The sequence below is a fragment of the Schistocerca nitens genome, chromosome 6, assembly GCF_023898315.1.
Source record: "Schistocerca nitens isolate TAMUIC-IGC-003100 chromosome 6, iqSchNite1.1, whole genome shotgun sequence".
Lineage (NCBI taxonomy): Eukaryota > Metazoa > Arthropoda > Insecta > Orthoptera > Acrididae > Schistocerca > Schistocerca nitens.
In genome coordinates, this window is record NC_064619.1 from 37902716 (window position 1) to 37922842 (window position 20127).

Below are 20127 nucleotides of genomic sequence, written 5' to 3' on the forward strand. Positions count from 1 at the left end.
TTGTACTTCTATTGTGCAGTAGCGAATATTAGAAGGGGACAAAGATCTCTGGAACTAGTGCACGTAGAATTTCAGCATTTATCAAAGTTAGTCATTGTTTAATCTGTGCAGTACTGCATGAACAGTTAGTATACCCATATCATAAATGGCATGTCAAAACCCTTCGGCCACAAATTCAGCCTTCCTGAATGTAGTGCTGTGAATGGCTGCTGAAAATATGTGGTGAAAATCCAATTTTCACACCAAAGATATTGTTCACAGACAAAGCTAGTTTCAGGTAAAATGGGATTGTCAGTTTTTTTAATCAACATGTGTGGGCTGTTGTGTATCAACATGCATTTGAAGAAGCAAGGCATCAGTGCACATTTTCAATTAACGTAAGGGCAAGTTACTGGCAATAGATTAATAGGACCTTATACACTACCAAACAGGTTGACTGGTGCAAAGTATCGTCAGTTCCTATCAAATGACTTCCTTATCCTGCTAGGAAAGAAACTATTCCAACAATGCCTGGAGAAGTAGTTCATGCATGATGAAGAGCCTGCAGTGGATCCCCCCCCCCAAAGTAGTGAAAAGGAACAAATCCTCACGGCTCTTAAGGTAGGCATTTTACAGCTCATGTTTAGTGAATATTTTTTTCCTTGTTTTGGTCCATACTACCACCTACCAAAATATGGAATACTTTTTTTTAAAAAAACACACCATGTATGCATACAAAATAAAGAGCTCATTACCACACAGATATGAAAAAAATTCTGTTTTTAGTAAATGAACATTTTACATGCGTCTACCAAATGTGTTTCACCTGATCATGCTGGTCATCTTTGGGTGTCTTCATTCAGGGTGCATATGCAGAGGTTTTATACATCGGCATAGAATTCCCCATCTCTTTACAAAATGAGCAGGAAAAAGCCACATGTTTTGGAAAGATCTTTGATATGCAGCAACATGTGCAATGCATATTTTCTTATTACAAAAGTATAAATACAAATTCCACCAAACACAACACACAAGTTTGTCACGTGATCTTGCCAGAAAATGACAGCAGATATCACTGTTAAGTAAAGCAAACACATAAATTGGAAAAATTAAGGGTTTAAATTGATATCAATACAGTATAGCTACAAGCAAAGCTAAGCTTTCACATATACACCGATCAGCCAAAACATTATGACCACTGCTCACAGTGATGTAGGATGCCACTGGTGACATTGTGGGCACATGATGCAGTAACAAAAGTATGTAAGTTGAGCAGACACAGACGGGGGATCACCCTGGCAAAGATATGGGCTGCAAATGGGGAAATCCATTGAGTGAAGTGACTTTGACATAGTGCAGATTATTGTTACGCACAGCAAGTAACCAATTCTCTTGAAAATGGCGAAGCTGGTCGAATGTTCACATTATACTGTCATGAGCAGCTATGGAAAAAGGCAGAACAGTGAAACTAGCACTAGGGGCTAAATGGTTGGACATCCATGACTCTTCACAGAACATGTGGTTCGGAGGCTTGTCAGTTCTGTGGAGTATGATACATGGTGATATGTGTGTTCACATGTTGACCCAATGACATCATCAATTACAACTGCAGTAGGCACGGGATCACCGGGATTCGACCACTGATTAACGGAAATGTATTAGCTCTTCGGATGAATCACATTTTTACTATAGTAGGCCGATGACCCATCTCCACAAACACCATCAACAGGTGGATGGCTGCTCGAAACATGCAGCATGCCACAGACGCAGGCAGGTGGGAGCCTTATTAATTCTATGGGAGATATTCTCCTGCATTCTCCTGTGCTTGCACAGGACCTGTAGCAGTAACCGAAGACACCATGGCAGCTGTGAACCACATGCATCCGTTCATGCTTGATGTCTTTCACGACATCGATGTCGTCTTTCAGTGGTACAATTATCCATGTCTAGGAGCCAGAACAGTGTTTTGAGGAGCACTGTAGTAAACTTACATTGATGTCTCGGTGATCAAATTCGCCTGATGTAAATCCTATGGAACCCACCTGGGTCTCTATCACGGGCCCTCATCGCATATGCAAATCAACGGCTCATTATTTACGGGAATTTCATGATCTGTGTGTAGATATCTAAGCCCAGATACCTTTGCAAACTTATGAACATACTGTTGGATTCCTGATATGCAAAATCATTTATGTATTTCATTCCAAAGGCAGACAAAGACGCTATTAAGCAGGTAGTCATAATGTTTTGGCTCATCAGTGTAATATTGGTGCTTTTTCTGCATGTGTTACCCTGTAAATTCCAAAAAGGAGGGAATTTTTGCGAGATGGGATCCGAATAAACTGAAGGACCCAAAGGCTGTAGAGAGTATCAGAGAGAGCATTATGAAACAATTCACAAGAATGGGGGAAAGAAATACAATAGAAGAAGAATGGGTAGCTTTGAAAGATGAAATTGTAAAGGCAGCAGAGGATCAAGTAGACAAAAAGACGAGGGTTGGTAGAAATCCTTGGGTAACAGAAGAGATATTGAATTTAACTGAGGAAAGGAGAAAATATAAAAATGCAGTAAATGAAGCAGGCAAAAAGGCATACAAACATCTCAAAAATGAGATCGACAGGAGGTGCAAAATGGTTAAACAGGGATAGCTAGAGGACAAATATACGGATGTAGAGGCATATACCACTCGGGGTAACATAGATACTGCTTACAGGAAAATTAAAGAGACCTTTGGAGAAAAGAGAACCACCTGTATGAATATCAAGAGCTCAGATGGAAACCCAGTTCTAAGCAAAGAAGGGAAAGCAGAAAGGTGGAAGGAGTATACAGATAGTCTACACAGGGCGATGTACTTGAGGAGAATATTATGGAAATGAAAGAGGACGTAGATGAAGATGAAATGAGAGATATGATACTGTGTGAAGAATTTGACAGAGCACTGAAATACCTAAGTCAAAACAAGGTCCCAGGAGTAGACAACATTCCATTACAACTACTGATAGCCTCAGGAGAGCCAGCCCTGACAAAACTCTACCATCTGGTGAGCAAGATGTATGAGACAGGTGAATTACCCTCAAATTTCAAGAAGAATATAATTATTCCAATCACAAAGAAAGCAAGTGTTGTCAGGTGTGAAAATTACTGAACTATCAGTTTAATGAGTCACGGCTGCAAAATACTAACCCGAATTCTTTACAGATGATACAGACGAATGGAAAAACTGCTAGAAGCCGACCTAGGGAAGGATCAGTTTGGATTCTGTAGAAATACGGGAACACATGAGGCAATACTGACCCTATGATTTATCTTAGAAGATAGGTTAAGGAAAGGTAAAATTACATTTGTAGCACTGGTAGACTTAGACAAGGCATTTGACAATGTTGATTGGAATAATCTCTTTCAAATTCTGAAGGTAGCAGGGATGAAATACAGGGAGTGAAAGGCTATTTACAATTTGTACAGAAACCAGATGGCAGTTATAAGAATTGAGGGGCATGAAAGGGAAGCAGTGGTTGGGAAGGGAGTGAGACAGGGTTGTAGCCTATCCCTGATGATATTCAATCTGTATATTGAGCGAGCAGTAAAGGAAACAAAAGAAAAATCTGAAGTAGGAATTAAAATCCATAGTGAAGAAATACAAGCTTTGAGGTTTGCCAATGACAGTGTAATTCTGTCAGACAGCAAAGGACCTGGAAGAGCAGTTGAACGGAATAGACGGTGTACTGAAAGGAGGATGTAAGATGAACATCAAAAAAAGCAAAATGAGGATAATGGAATGTCATCTAATTAAATCAGGTGATGCCAAGGGAATTTGATTAGGAAATGAGACACTTAAAGTAGTAGATGAGTTTTGCTATTTGGGGAGCAAAATAACTGATGATGGTCGAAGTAGAGAGGATATAAAATGTAGACTGGCACTGGCAAGGAAAGAGTTCTTGAAGAAGAGAAATTTGTTAACACTGAGTATAGATTTAAGTGTCAGGAAGTCTTTTCTGAAAGTATTTGTATGGAGTGTAGCCATGTATGGAAGTGAAACATGCATGATAAATAGTTTAGACAAGAAGGGAATATAAGCTTTTGAAATGTGGTGCTACAGAAGAATGCTGAAGAGTAGATGAGTAGATCACGTAACCGATGAGGAGGTACTGAATAGAATAGGGGAGAAGAGGAATTTGTGGCACAACTTGACTAGAAGAAGGGATCAGTTGGTAGGACATATTCTGAGGTATCAAGGGATCACCAATTTAATACTGGAGGGCAACATGGAGGGTAAAAATCGTAGAGGGAGACCAAGAGATGAAGACACTAAGCAGATTCAGGATGTAGGTTGCAATAGTTACTTGGAGATGAAGAAGCTTGGGCAGGATAGAGCAACATAGAGGGCTGCACCAAACCAATCTCTGGACTGAAGACCACAATCACAACATACCCTTTCAGATACATCATACACAAATGTGCCAGTAAAATTTTAAAGAATGGCACAAATGGCTGGTGGTCTGCACCTGAAATTTTTCTATGAGGCTCGTCCTCAACACATTAAGTTTAGAATGAGTCAAATGATTTGTGATTTAAGAAATTCATCTCACACATAACATAATTCATCTTGCCTAAAAGGAAATTTACTTTGAAAGTAAAGCTTCTCAAGCCACCATTCACAATATTTTCCCAGGACCTGTTAAAAATAGGTTCTTTTGAACAGTTGCCAGAGAACGCCAGGAAACAGTCATTACTGCGCATGTGCAGCTGCAATGACATAGGATTTCCATGCTTGGTGTTTACTCATATGCCTTTGTCACATTTCTATTTAGAATTCTGTGCTTGGTGGGGCATCATGTGATCATGTGCTGCAGTGCAGCATGTTGTTCGGAGGGCATTTATGGATTTATTGTACTGAGGACAATGGTTTCATCATATCCTATCCAGATAAAGTATGCAAAATAACAAAGCAGTCCTTGGCATAATATTCATTTGAAAAACTCAAAATATCCTAATATTTTGCTATGTGGTGACTTTAACATAAGATTTTTTTCATCAGTACTCTGCAATACTGTCAGCTAGCACTTTGTTTCCACACAATACAGCAAAAAGCTAGTAAGAAGGAATACAAATTTCTTGCAAAGATAAAAAATAAAAAAACAATTGTTTGCATACAGCCAATTGAGGTAACTTTATACCACTTTCTCCATTTGTTGAAAGCAGTGTAAACAAGATAATGTTAAACATCACAACAGACATTATAACATTTTACATTTATAGTTATTGATTGCTTGGGAAAGTGAAAATGTACACTAACTATGCTCTATTAGAGTAAAATCTTATTTTAATACTGGTACAAAGTTACACTGTCATTTAGGATAACTTTAGTCTTAAACATAGAAATTGTCTTATATTTAATGCTCTGAATTAATTTTGATCATACCAGGAGGAAATTGGGGGTTAATAAGAAGCAAAAACAAACAATGTTACATTCAGTATCGCAGGTTTATTTTGAAGTATCACGATATTTGATAGACCTGGCATTGTTTAACTTAAATCACTGTCGCCATCATCACAAGTGAGAAAGCTTGTAAGATACTGGAAATACAACTGAAATACTAATTAGAAACCACAAAAGCAATAAAACTGTTACTTTTAGTACATAATAATGTAAGTAAGTGGATCAGCACCCATTGGAAACAAAAGTACTAAACAGTACAAAGATATCCTGACTGGTAAAAAGTTACCCTGATTGACTTTTGTCAGAACAACAGACAATGTTTCTTGTGATTTTTCAAATGGTATAAAAAAATTAACAAGGTTATCTTTGAAGCCAAGAAACTGTGTAACTAGCAGTTTATATTCTACTGCAGGAGTAAATACAAAGCCTTGTGGAGAGTTCTAATGATAAAACATGGTATGCTACCAGTCTAAAATTTACCAAAGAATGGCATTCTGTGAACATAAGATGCAAACAATACACTTTAAGAAATAATGTCAAACTTAGAAGCTGTAGCACACAAGTGATGAAACATGTCTAGTGATCAAAAAACATTAGGTTTCATAGGAGGCAGATCCGTAAAATTCTGCTAAAGCTGTCAGTATATTTGAAACAAAACGTTTTATTCAATACTACTGACCAAATTTACCTGCTTATTTGTCTTCAGGTGAACATCTCAATATGTTCATACGTATATATCATTAACAGATCTTATATTACATCAGAAAAGAAACGAGATCAGAACACTCCAAGAGCACTGGATTTTCATAAACCACACTAAATTGCATAATTTGGCTTAAAGTGCGCATTCATACATCCAGATTCACCAGAAGTAGGTTGCTAAATGGTACTGAGCTTTTAAGTGTGGTTTTCGGAATGTAGATTTTCCTGGAGTACCAGTAATGTATTATTTCATATTTGGTTCTTTATTATGGCATTATGCCATAGGTGCCGAAAAAATGCACTTGAAGTTCAGCAAACAGCTGAAACAAGCCAGCAGAGTGAAGTGAAACACTTTGTTTCAAATAAATTGGCTGCCTCTGTGGAAAATATTAATAAAAGCCAAATTCCTTTTGCAAGCCAACAAAAATAACCTCATTGTTCTGCAAAATGAAAAAAATTTCTATTGCGTATAACTCCGTGTCATTTTAATGTCCTTACCAATGAATTTGCCCAGCATGAATGGGCAAAACATCTTTGATAGGCACCAACAAAACATTCAGTTGCAGAAGATCGGATCTTTTATTATTTATATGGTAAAGCATTACTTAAATAGCACATGAGAAAAATGGCTGCCAATACTGACAAAAGAAAACAAAATAGTTTTTGTAACAAAAAATGTAATCAGAAAACAGTAGAAAGTTATCTAACATATGAAAATATATACATTTTTTCGGTAATTGTACTTACAATTCTCTAACAAAGTCGATAAGGGCCTCATCTTTCGAAATTGCATCAGCTATTATATGCTGACAACCAGTAATCACTTCCTGAATGGTTGATCGTCCTTTTACTCCTGGCTGTACCAAGTTACTGCAAACTATTTCTCCCTCTCCATTTAATATGGCCATTGCCGGATCCTCCAAACCAAGCTTACGAGCTCGGTCTGCCAAAGTCCCTGTGCCACCTGTCTTGTATGGAGCATACTGTTAAAAGAATCACAACCAATATAATTATTGAAGTATGTTTTGTGATGTTCCTTTACATATGAAATTGCTCAAAATAATTTTGCAGGTTCATGCTTGATGAAGGGGGCCACAACGGAAAGGAACCAACAGCTGGGAAACAAGAATGAGGCAAGTTGGAAGGAGGAATGAGGTAGATCGACAGGGGATAGAGGGAAAGTGATGGACAGAGAGAGGTAGGGAGGGGCAAGGGAAGGGGAGGGGGACAAGGAGAGGGTGAGAGGGACAAGGAGAGGGTGACGGGGACAAGGAGAGGGTGAGGGTGAGGGTGAGAAGGAGAAGGTGAGGGGGAGAAGGAGAGGGTGAGGGGGAGAAGGAGAGGGTGAGGGGGAGAAGGAGAGGGTGAGGGGGAGAAGGAGAGGGTGAGGGGGAGAAGGAGAGGGTGAGGGGGAGAAGGAGAGGGTGAGAAGGAGAGGGTGAGGGGGAGAAGGAGAGGGTGAGAAGGAGAGGGTGAGGGGGAGAAGGAGAGGGGGAGAGGGTGAGGGGGAGAGGGTGAGGGGGAGAAGGAGAGGGGGAGAAGGAGAGGGGGAGAGGGTGAGGGGGAGAGGGGGAGGGGGAGAGGGTGAGGGGGAGAAGGAGAGGGTGAGGGGGTGAGGGGCAGGAGAGGGTGAGGAAGAGAGGGTGAGGGTGAGGGGCAGGAGAGGGTGAGGAAGAGAGGGTGAGGGTGAGGAACAGAGGGTGAGGGGGAGGAAGAAAGGGTGAGGGGGAGGAAGAGAGGGTGAGGGGGGGAAGAGAGGGTGAGGGGGGGAAGAGAGGGTGAGGGGGGGAAGAGAGGGTGAGGGGGAGGAAGAGAGGGGGAGGGGGAGGAAGAGAGGGGGGAGGAAGAGGGGGGAGGAAGAGAGGGGGAGGGGGAGGAAGAGGGGGGAGGAAGAGAGGGTGAGGGGGAGGAAGAGAGGGTGAGGGGGAGGAAGAGGGGGAGGAAGAGGGGGAGGAAGAGGGGGAGGAAGAGGGGGGAGGAAGAGACGGTGAGGGGGAGGAAGAGGGGGGAGGAGGAGAGGGTGAGAAGGAGATGGGGAGAGGGGGAGGGGGAGAAGGAGATGGGGAGAGGGGGAGAAGGAGATGGGGAGAGGGGGAGGGGGAGAATGGGAGGGGGAGAAGGAGAGGGGGTGAGGGGGAGGGGGTGAGGGCGAGGGAGAGGGGGGAGGGAGGGAGAGGGGGTGAGAGGGAGGGAGAGGGGGGAGGGAGAGAGGGGGTGAGAGGGAGGGAGAGGGGGGAGGGAGAGAAGGGGAGAGGGGGAGGGAGAGGGGGAGGGCATGAGGGGGAGGGAGATGGGGAGGGCATGAGGGGGAGGGGGAGGGAGATGGGGAGGGCATGAGGGGCAGGGGAGAGAGGGTGGAGAGGGGGAGGGGAGAGGGGGAGAAGGAGAGGGGGAGAAGGAGAGGGGGAGAAGGAGAGGGGGAGAAGGAGAGGGGGAGAAGGAGAGGGGGAGAAGGAGAGGGGGAGAAGGAGGGGGGGAGGGAGGGTGGAGCAAGAGAGAGGCAGAGAGGCCACCAAGTACATGTATGAGGAATGGGAGAGGATGAGGGGGGATGAAGCAGGGAAGGAGTGAGGGAATGGAAAGAGAGTGGGGGCTTCAAAGATGCAGTAAGGAGGGAAAGGGGGCCATGAATGGAAGTGAGGGAGCAGTGGATGCAAACACAGAGGAGATGATGGGGACAGAGGCAAGGGCAGCGATGAGGATAATGTCAGGTGTAGGGACAGAAGACAGGAGCAAATAGGGCTATGTGACAGGGCAGGGCGCTGAGGCCATGGTGCAAGGTCATCGCCCAAAGGCTAGAGTGAGAGTTCGGGCACAGGTAAGGGTGAGAGTCAGGGCAGAGACAACAGTTAGGGTTACGGCAGAGGCAAGGGTGAGGGTTAAAGCAGAGGCACGGGTGAAGGTTAAGCCAATAGCAAGGGTGAGGGTTAAGCCAATGGCAAGAGTGAGGGTTAAGGCAGAAGCTTGGGTGAGGGTTAAGGCAGAGGGACGGGTGAGGCTGGTGAGGTTTAAGGCAGAAGCAGGTGTTAGGGTTAGGGCAGAAGAAAGGGTCGTGACGAAGGCAAGGAGGAAGACCAGGGCAAGGCTAGGGGAGAGACTGGGAGTAAAGGAGACCCAGTAGCGAGGGCAGGGAGGAAATTCCATAGCCCAACGGCTGAGACCAAAGGCTTAGGAGAGGGTGGAGGTTAGGGCACAGACTAAAATGGGGGCCTAGAGCAGAGTCAATAAAGTAGGACTGAGGCCGGGAGGTGGGGCAGAGGCCGGGAGGTGGGGCAGAGGCCGGGAGGTGGGGCAGAGGCCGGGAGGTGGGGCAGAGGCCGGGAGGTGGGGCAGAGGCCGGGAGGTGGGGCAGATGCGGGGAGGTGGGGCAGATGCGGGGAGGTGGGGCAGATGCGGGGAGGTGGGGCAGATGCGAGGAGGTGGGGCAGATGCGAGGAGGTACGGCAGATGCGAGGAGGTACGGCAGGTGCGAGGAGGTACGGCAGGTGCGAGGAGGTACGGCAGGTGCGAGGAGGTACGGCAGGTGCGAGGAGGTACGGCAGGTGCGAGGAGGTAGGGCAAATGCAAGGAGGTATGGCAGAGGTGTGGGGTTGGGGCAGGGTCTAGCAGGGGGTTACGGCAGAGATGAGGGGAGTTACAGCAGAGGCGAGGGCGGGGAGTGGGGGTAGGGGCAGAGGCGAGAGCAGGGAGTGGCAGTAGGGGCAGAGGCGAGTGCGGGGAGTGGCGGTAGGGGCAGAGGCGAGTGCGGGGAGTGGCGGTAGGGGCAGAGGCTAGGGCGGGAGTGGCGGTAGGGGCAGAGGCTAGGGCGGGGAGTGGCGGTAGGGGCAGAGGCTAGGGCGGGAGTGGCGGTAGGGGCAGAGGCTAGGGCGGGGAGTGGCGGTAGGGGCAGAGGCTAGGGCGGGGAGTGGCGGTAGGGGCAGAGGCTAGGGCGGGGAGTGGGGTTAGGGGCAGAGGCTAGGGCGAGGAGTGGGGTTAGGGGCAGAGGCTAGGGCGGGGAATGGGGGCAGAGGCGATGGTGGGGAGTGGGGAATGGGGGCAGAAACGAGGGTGCGGAGTGGGGGTGGGGGCAGAAACGAGGGTGGGTAGTGAGGGTAGGGGCAGAAACGAGGGTGGGGAGTGGGGGTAGGGGCAGAAACGAGGGTGGGGAGTGGGGGTAGGGGCAGAAAGTAGGGTGGGGTGTGGGGGTAGTGGCAGAAACGAGGGTGGGGAGTGGGGGTAGGGGCAGAAACGAGGGTGGGGAGTGGGGGTAGGGGCAGAAACGAGGGTGAGGAGTGGGGGTAGGGGCAGAAACGAGGGTGAGGAGTGGGGGTAGGGGCAGAAACGAGGGTGTGAGTGTGGGGGTAGGGGAAGGGGTGAGGCTGAGAGTGTTGGGGCAGTTGGGAGGTTAGGGCAGTTGGATAGGTGGGGGGGTTAGGGCAGATACGAGGGTGGGGGGGGTTAGGGCAGATGCGAGGGTGGGGAGGGGTTAGGGCAGATGCGAGGGTGGGAGTTAGGGCAGATGCGAGGGTGGGAGTTAGGGCAGATGCGAGGGTGGGAGTTAGGGCAGATGCGAGGGTGGGAGTTAGGGCAGATGCGAGGGTGGGAGTTAGGGCAGATGCGAGGGTGGGAGTTAGGGCAGATGCGAGGGTGGGAGTTAGGGCAGATGCGAGGGTGGGAGTTAGGGCAGATGCGAGGGTGGGAGTTAGGGCAGATGCGAGGGTGGGAGTTAGGGCAGATGCGAGGGTGGGAGTTAGGGCAGATGCGAGGGTGGGAGTTAGGGCAGATGCGAGGGTGGGAGTTAGGGCAGATGCGAGGGTGGGAGTTAGGGCAGATGCGAGGGTGGGAGTTAGGGCAGATGCGAGGGTGGGAGTTAGGGCAGATGCGAGGGTGGGAGTTAGGGCAGATGCGAGGGTGGGAGTTAGGGCAGATGCGAGGGTGGGAGTTAGGGCAGATGCGAGGGTGGGAGTTAGGGCAGATGCGAGGGTGGGAGTTAGGGCAGATGCGAGGGTGGGAGTTAGGGCAGATGCGAGGGTGGGAGTTAGGGCAGATGCGAGGGTGGGAGTTAGGGCACATGCGAGGGTGGGGGGTTAGGGTAGATGGGAGGGTGGGGGGTTAGGGCAGATGTGAGGGTGGGGGGTTAGGGCAGATGTGAGGGTGGGGGGTTAGGGCAGATGTGAGGGTGGGGGGTTAGGGCAAAAGCAAGGAGGGTGAGTTAGTGCAGTGGTGAGGGAGGGTTAGATCAGAGATGAAGGTGGGGAGTTATATATGAGGTGAGGTTGGGGGGTTAGGCCAGGGGCGAGGTTGGTGGTTAGGCCAGGGGCGAGGTTGGGGGGTTAGGCCAGGGGCGAGGTTGGGGGGTTAGGCCACAGGCGAAGGTGGGGGGTTAGGCCAGAGGCGAAGGTGGGGGGTTAGGCCAGAGGCGAAGGTGGGGGGTTAAGGCAGAGGTGAGTGCATTGGGGTGGGAAGTTATGGTAGAGGAGAGTATGTTTGTGTTAGTGATTAGAGTGGAGACAATGTGGGAGGTGGGGAATCAGGGCAGAGCTGAAGGTGTGGGGTTGGGGCATTAGGTGGAGGGGCGGGGTGTTAGACATGTTGGTTGATTTGGAGGAGGGGACCAAATAGCCAGGTTATTAGTCCCATCAGATTAGGGAAGGATGGGGACAGAAGTTGGCTATGCAGTTTCAAAGGAACCACCTTGCACTTGCCTGAGGCGATTTAGGGAAATCGTGGAATACGTAAATCACGATGGCTCATTGCAGGTTTGAACTGTCATCCTCCCAAATGCAAGTCCAGTGCGCTGACCTCTACACCACCTCACTTGGTGTTGTGCTAGGGTTGAGGTGTGGGTGGTGGGGTAAGATGCTAGGGTGGAAGTGTTGATGGAGGTGTGGGACAGTGTTGGAGCTCTGGTGAAGGGGGTATTAGGGCAGAGGTATGGGGGATGTTTGGGCAGAGGCGAGAGGTGGGTGAGGTGTTAGGGCAGAGGTGAGGATAGGTAGAGCTCAGATGAAGGGTCGGGGATTGAGAACAGAGGAGAGGATGGGTAGAGCTGTGGTGAAGGGGGAGGCAGCTAAGGGCAGATGCGAGGGTGAGTGAAACTTCCTGGCAGATTAAAACTGTCTCAACTCACGCCCCGTCCTCACAGCTTTACTTCTGCCAGTACCTCATCTCCTACCTTCTAAACTTAACAGAAGCTATCCTGCAAACCTTGTTGAACTAGCACTCCTGAAAGAAAGGATATTGCAGAGACATGGCTTAGCCACAGCGAGGACGAGGGTGAGTGGTTAGTGCAGATGTGAGGGGGGAGGTGGTTAGCACAGACGCAAGAGTGCGTGTGTGGTTAGCACAGACGCAAGAGTGTGTGTGTGGTTAGCGCAGACGCTAGAGTGTGTGTGTGTGTGGTTAGTGCAGACGCTAGTGTGTGTGTGTGTGTGGTTAGCACAGACGCTAGAGTGTGTGTGTGTGTGTGTGTGTGTGTGTGTGTGTGGTTAGCGCAGACATGAGGGGTGAGTGGATGATTAGTGTAGAGGCACAGGTGGGGTTCGGCGCAGAGGCAACAGTGGGGGGTCAGCACAGAGGCAACTTTGAGATGGTATAAAGGAGTGGTCGTAGAGAGGGGGAGGGGGGGGATTAGGGCATAGATGTGGTTTGGTGTGGGGAGGGGCTTAGGGTGGAGGTGAGGTTGGTTGGGAGTTAGCATGGCTGGAGACAAGGGCAGGTGCAATGGTGAGGTCTGGGCGGGGGACGTTTGACAGAGGGTAGAGGCAAGTGGCAGAGTGATTGTGGGGGGATGGCAGGAGGAGGAGGAGGAGGAATCGGGTCAAAGCTGTGTGACAAAGCCTGGGGCTGAGGGGTTGGTAGAACAGCTGGGGACAAGCATGGATGTAGACGTCATTTGGCAAGGGGTGAGGGCGTGTACAATGACGGATGGTAAGGACACGATAGTGGGTACATGTGGCAAGAGTGGAGGGTGAGCTGGGTAGCAGGGGCAATGGACAGGTGTGGAAGGGAGGTGAGGGCAGTGGGAAGGGGATGGGGTGGCAGTGGGGAGCAAAAGTGGTGGGGGGGGGGCCAAGGGTGGTGGGAGGTGAGGCATAGTGGGAGCTAGATCAGATGGCAAAGTTGGAAGTGGGGAGAGGTCATGGTGTTACAGTGCCATGGGTTAGTGGCTGTAGGGACAGTAGAGTTGAGGGTGTGGTATATCAACTGGAAGGGGGGGGGGGGGGGGGAAGAAGAAGGAAGAGTGAGGGTGGGAGAGAAGTAGTTTTGGTGGGGATGAGAAGCAAAGGAGGCTGGACGAGGGATGCTGGGTGAGTTCAGAGGGGCTTGGAAGATAGGGAGGGCTAAGGAGGTTGAGTGAGGGCAGAGGGGCACGAAGTGGTCGTGAGAGGCAGGGGAAGGGGAGGGGCTGAGGGATAAGACAGTGGGGGAGGTGGAGAAAGAACAGAGAAAGAAGGGAGGGGGGAGGGGGTGGAAGGTGGAGGGTGAGCGGATGGTGGAAGGGTGAGGGTGAGAGAAAGGTGGAAGGGGGAGGGCGAGAGGAAGGGGGAGGGCGAGAGGAAGGGGGAGGGCGAGAAGAAGGGGGAGGTTGAGAAGAAGGGGGAGGGTGGCAAGGAGGTTAGGAGGAGAGGGACAATGATGGTGAGTGGGAGGGGAGGGGCTTAAGGAGGGTGAGAGGAAGAGGAGAAGGATGGTGAGAGGGACAGGAAATGGAGGGTGAGAGGGAGGACAAGTGGCTGATGGAGAGAGGTGGAGAGGGTGAAGGAGGGGACACTGTGGGGGACAGGGGGACAGGAGAGAGGGGCTGATGGGGAGGTGGAGAGGGCAGATGGTGAGAGTGATTTATTTATTTACACGTCAAGTTCCGTAGGACCAAATCTCCAAGGTCATGGAACGTGTCAGTACATGAAATTACAACATAAAAGTAATAACAGATAAAAATAAATGTTCATGAACCCGCAAGAAAATCAGTCCATAAGTTTAAGCAAACGCTATCAGCTATACAATGAGAATCAGCTTAATTTTTCAAGGAACTCCTCGACAGAATAGAAGGAGTGACCCATGAGGAAACTCTTCAGTTTCAATTTGAAAGTGCGTGGATTACTGCTAAGATTTTTGAATTCGAGTGGCAGCTTATTGAAAATGGATGCAGCAGTATACTGCACACCTTTTTGCACAAGAGTTAAGGACGTCCGATGCAAATGGAGGTTTGATTTCTGCCAAGTATTAACCGAGTGAAAGCTGCTTATTGTTGGAAATAAACTAATATTGGTAACAAGAAACGACAATAAGGAATATACATATTGAGAGGCCAATGTCAAAATACCCAGACTCGTGAACAGAGGTTGACAAGAGGTTCGTGTACTCACACCACTTATTGCCCAAACCGCCCGTTTCTGAGCCAAAAATATTCTTCTAGAATAGGATGAGTTACCCCAAAACATAATACCATACGACATAAGTGAATGAAAATAAGCAAAGTAGACTAATTTACGTGTCGAAGTATCACTCACTTTCGATACCGTTCGAATAGTGAAAATGGCAGTATTAAGTCTTTGAACAAGATCCTGAACGTGGGCTTTCCACGACAGCTTACAATCTATCTGAATACCTAGGAATTTGAACTGTTCAGTTTCACTAATCATATGCCCGTTCTGTGAGATTAAAACGTCAGGTTTTGTTGAATTGTGTGTTAGAAACTGTAAAAACTGAGTCTTACTGTGATTTAACGTTAGTTTATTTTCTACAAGCCATGAACTGAGGTCATGTACTGCACTACTTGACATTTTGATATAATTCCCGCTTTGTTCTACATGATATTCTTATCCCACTAGTCAGCCAACCGGGCTGTCCATTACTGCTAGTACCCCGTTTAGAATGTTCTAATGGAAAGCAACTCTCGCAGAGCATGAGAAATGTGTTATGGAAAGCATTGTATTTATCATCTATATTATCGGCACTATAAACATCTTGCCAATCTTGTTCCTTGACAAGTTTTGAAAAACTCTCTATTGCTGTTGATAGTGGAGGGGATGTTGTATGCACTCTAAAATCTCCGTTGTAATCAACTAAAAATTCCATACAAAATTAACAACACAAATGAAGCGATGAACTTCAGAGATAAGGGATAAAAATCAGAAATATCTTTGGAAACATGGTCTTTCTCTTGAGTTATCATATATTTATTTGCTTATTTTCTATAAATAATTAATTCATACATCACGATTTGCAGAAGAACTTTCCTGGATGTGTGGCAAGTCAAGGTACACATTAACTAAAGAAATGAAAGTCACAGAAACGTAATCTTTAACCTGCATTAACAATAAACTACCACTATTCTGCTTAATACTACTTGAGCATAAGGTAGTTACATGTAGCCTAGTGAAAGCTGCTACTTCCTAAGCACATCACACACTGACAGCCTAATATCTAATTGATTATACATTTCAAAAAAATAATTAACTATGGCTTTAAATATATTGTCCTGTTAATCATAAAGCAATACAATGAACATTGAGACTTGATATGTAGTTAAGGAACTTTTCAATCCTCAAGTCTAAGACATTCCGGTCATATTTAGAAAGAATGTCAATCAAGTATCTTTCTCAAATTTTTTTCAGATTGTAGAGATTAACAGTTTGGTGTTTTACGTTACATGGGAGCTGTTGAATACCTTTATACCTTTATACCTGAATCCTAGATAAGCAAGTATGCTAATGGAACAAGAAAGGAAAAAGTACAAATGACGAACTTTATCCATCTTGCAAAGTAATGGAATGTCAGATGATGGAAAACATATCTCAACAATGTAACATCATATGGCCATAAGACAAATATCAGTAAAACTATAAAATGAAAGGTGGATGCATGGGAAAAAGGGGTAAAATAAGATATAAGACACTAAATGAATAGCGGAAACAAATTATAACAATGTTGTTGTTCTTGGTGTCTTCAGGCCAAAGACTGGTCAGATGTGCTAGTCTATATTGTGCAAGCCTCTTGATTTCTGTGAAACAACTGCAACCAACAGCTTACTGTACTCAACCCTTTATCTTCCTCCACAATTTTACCACCTGCACTTACCTAGATAGCCTAACTAATCTTTCATGCCTCACCTCAAACTGTCTCTTATTTCTCCCACTTTCAGCTCGTTATTAGTGCCATCTAATTATCTACTCTTCAGCATTTTTCTGTAGCACCACAGTCCAAAAGCTTCCATTCTCCTCTTGCATGGACTGTTTATTATCCTTGTTTTTAAGTTTATATTAGACAACATATTTCTCTTTTTCAGAAAAACTTTGCTTGCTATTGCCATTCAGCAATTTATAATCCTTCTATTTCAGCCATAGTCAGTTATTCTCCTTCTCAAACAGCAAAACCTGTCCATGACTTTGTCTTGTTTCATAGCCTAACTTCCTAAAGTAACACCTCCCTTGTATTACTACTTCTGTTGATGTTCATCTGATAAAATCTTTTCAACACACCATCTATTCTGTTCAACTGACCACACAAGTTCTTTGCATCTCAGACGAAATTACAATGTCACCAGTAAACCTCAAAGTTTTATTTCTTCTTCCAGAGCTTTAAATTCCTCACCAAAATCCAATTTGGTTTCCTTCAGTGGTTGCTCAATGTAGAAACAGAATAGCATCAGAGATGGGTTTCAACACTGTCTCACTGCCCCTTCAAGGACTGCCTCTCTTTAATATCCTATGACTTTTACAACTGTGGTCTGGTTTGTGTACAAGCTGCAGAACCTTTCACACCCTATACCTTATCCCTGCTACCTTCAAAAATTCAAGAGTGTATGCCACTCAAAATTGTCTCCAGGTTTGCTTTACTCAATTTATCTTCTCAATTATATAGTCAGTACTGCCTATCACATTCCTAGATGTCCTGGAAACCAAATTAATCTTCTCCCAAGTTGGCTTCTACCAGACTTTCCCTTCCTGTGTAAATAATCTGCAATAATATTAGACAATCATGACTTACTAAATTGATGTGCTAATATTCCATCTGTCAGCACTTGTCTTCCTGAAGTCTGTGTGTGTTTCGCCTGTCTTGTACTTGCTGTGTACCTAGCGGAATAGCTTTGTCATGGCGACCCTCCCAAAGAACTCAACAAATCTCGGAATGTCATCAATAGCAGGTGCCTTGTTTTGACTTAGATCTTTCAGTGATCTTTCCAATTCTTCTCACAGTGTCATACCTTCCTTCTGATTTTCATTGACTTCATTGTCTATTTCCAGTTTCTTTCCTGTACATAGCCCTTCTATATATCCTTCTACCTTTCAACCACCCATTTTTTACTTATTACTGGCTTGCCACCTTGCTAGTAACCACAGTCGTGGCTGCTTCTACAGCTCTGCATTTCTCCTCTAACCATTTAATAATATTGTTACATTCCATCCTGGTTTTTCCATTGCTTCATTTTCACTTTGCCATTTTGCACTTCCTGTCAATCTTATTCTTGCACATCTTCATCCCATTTGTAGGTTTCTCTTGCTACTTTCTTTTATATTTTCTCCATTTCTGAATTAAATATGGTATCTCAGGAGTTATCCGAGGATTTTATTGGACTTTTTGCCAAATTGTTCCCCTGCTACCTCTATTACTCCATCTCTCAAAGCTATGTATTCGTCTTTTATTGTTGTGTCCTGACTCCTACTGCAGTCAATAACTGCCGAATGCCAATTCTGAATTCCACAGCACATCTTGGTTGCTACAACTTATTCAGAGATTCCCTATTTTCTGCAATTTTCTTAGTTTTAATCAGCATCAAATTTTGGTCAGGGTACATACTTGGCACTGATATGTTTTACAGTTTGATACCTGGTTTTGAAATAGAAATCTCTCTGTTGCCATTAGCTGATCTTATTCATCAAACCTTACAGTGTCTTCTGGTCGCATCCATGTGTACAACTTTACATCATGATTCTTGAACCAAGTATTAGCAATGATTAAATTGCGCTCTATGCAAAATGTTACCAGTAGGATTCCCTTTTCACACCTGTCCCACAGTTCATATTCCCTTACCATTTTTCTGTCTCTTCCTTTTTCCAAATTTGAATTCCTTTCCCCTGTCACAATTAAATTTTCGTTTGCCTTAATAAGCTGACTAATTTAATTTATTTATATATTTAAAATATTCACGTCATCTGTAGAGCTAGTAACCATATACTTGTTCTACTGTGGTGGGTCTTGGCTTTCTAACTATGCTGGCAATGATAATGTGTTCACTATGTTACTTACAATAGTTCACTGACATTACAATTTTCTTATTCTTTATTAAACCTACACTTGTATTATCAATATTTGCTTCTGTGTTCATAAGCCTGCACTCACCTGATCAGAAATCCTGTTCCCCCTGCCACTAATCTTCCACTGTAATCTAACTTCAACCCAGCCATTCATATTTTCAAATTCTCTAGTCTACCTACTCTTAAAGATTCTTACATTCCATGCTCTGACCCATGGAATTCCTGACTTTCTAATGACATTCTCCTGAACTATCTACAACAACAGTTCTAAATATGGGATTGTTTTACCTCCAGAATATTTTGCTCAAGATGGTCATCATCATTTAATCACACAGTAGAGACGCCCGTGCTCAGGAAATATAGCAGCTACAGTTACACCTCACTTTTAGCCTTTCACAGTACCAACAATGCAAGCCCATTTTGGATAATGTCACAAAGTGCGATCAGTCAGTGAATCAGACTGGTGCTGCTGCAAATACTGAAAAGGCTGCCACCCCTCTTCAGGAACCACAGGTTAGACTGTCCTATACTTTAGGTGCTCTGCTGCTTGTAGAAATAGTAAGTATGAAATATAGATAATCAATTGTTTGATGTGTGCTGTTTCTTAGTAACAGTTTTTTTCACCACAGCAGTTTAGGGCATTTGCCCATCACTGCAGTACCTTATACATAATACTTTTTTGCATATGCCAATGACAATATTTTGTAAAACTCATGTAATAATACAATGACATAATTTATATATGTACATTTATACGGTAGCATCTACAGTAGAGGTATCTGTATTGTTGAGACACGCAGCCTATCCCACCACAGCAAGGTCCACAGTTGTGGAGGGGTTAAAAAATGGAAATGCCAAGTGGCTAGGGCCTCCTGTGAGGTAGACCGTTCGCCTGGTGCAGGTCTTTCGAGTTGACACCACTTTGGAGACTTGCGTGTCGATGGGGATGAAATGAAAATGATAAGGACAACACAACACCCAGTCCCTGAGTGGAGAAAAACTCCAACCCAGCCAGGAATCGAACCCAGGCCACTAGGTATGACATTCTGTCGCGCTGACCACTCTGTTACCAGGGGTGGACTGTGGAGGGGTTGAAACAATGACAATCATAACACTGGAAATTATAACAGCAACATTCCAATAAATCAGACTGAAATGTCCAATGGACAATAACTGGAATTTCACTGGAACATCAGTAGAGAAAATACAGTTACACCATTTGAAATACAATGTCAACACAATTTCAACCAAGATACGGAGCAGAAAACTGAGATTTTTCAGGCACATCGTGAGGATTGAGGACAACACATTGGCCAAGAAGATATGCATAACAGTGGTTGGGAAAAAGCACAGTGTGAAACACTTTAGTGACTGTCGTTTTCTGTTTATATCTCGTTTGTCTGTTTACTGTGTTTGTATGTTGGTTAACACAAAGAAATGTATTCATGGATACTATGGCATTTCTGTTAAGAAATTAACACATTTTGAAATGTAAATAACTGAAATGGTTACTGTCTAGCCTTGGCTGGTTCAATGACCAGTTATGCGGTGGCTCTACAGTCAACATCTTATAATGTTGAAGTATCAATGGAGCTAGTCAATGTGCATGCCGATGACACCTCTGCAAATGGGTAGTCACAGCTGACATTGACTAGAACATGTCACCAATCACCTATCACCCCTGACGAGACTATCTCTCACAGACAAAGCTGTCCTCATGACAATCATCAATGACTACTTATGGATGGTAACTGGTTTAATATCTGGTGC

General features: G+C 45.5%; 1 protein-coding gene across 2 annotated transcripts in view; it reads right to left on the reverse strand.

Annotated features, from left to right (window-relative positions):
- The window catches only part of LOC126262387 (S1 RNA-binding domain-containing protein 1), a 217615-nt gene that overhangs the window by 96141 nt on the left and 101347 nt on the right, over positions 1-20127 (reverse strand). For both annotated transcript variants that reach the window (XM_049958987.1, XM_049958988.1), the window contains one exon: positions 6866-7101. In XM_049958987.1, coding sequence (XP_049814944.1) covers positions 6866-7101 — 236 coding nt within the window. The remainder of the gene's footprint in view (positions 1-6865; positions 7102-20127) is intronic.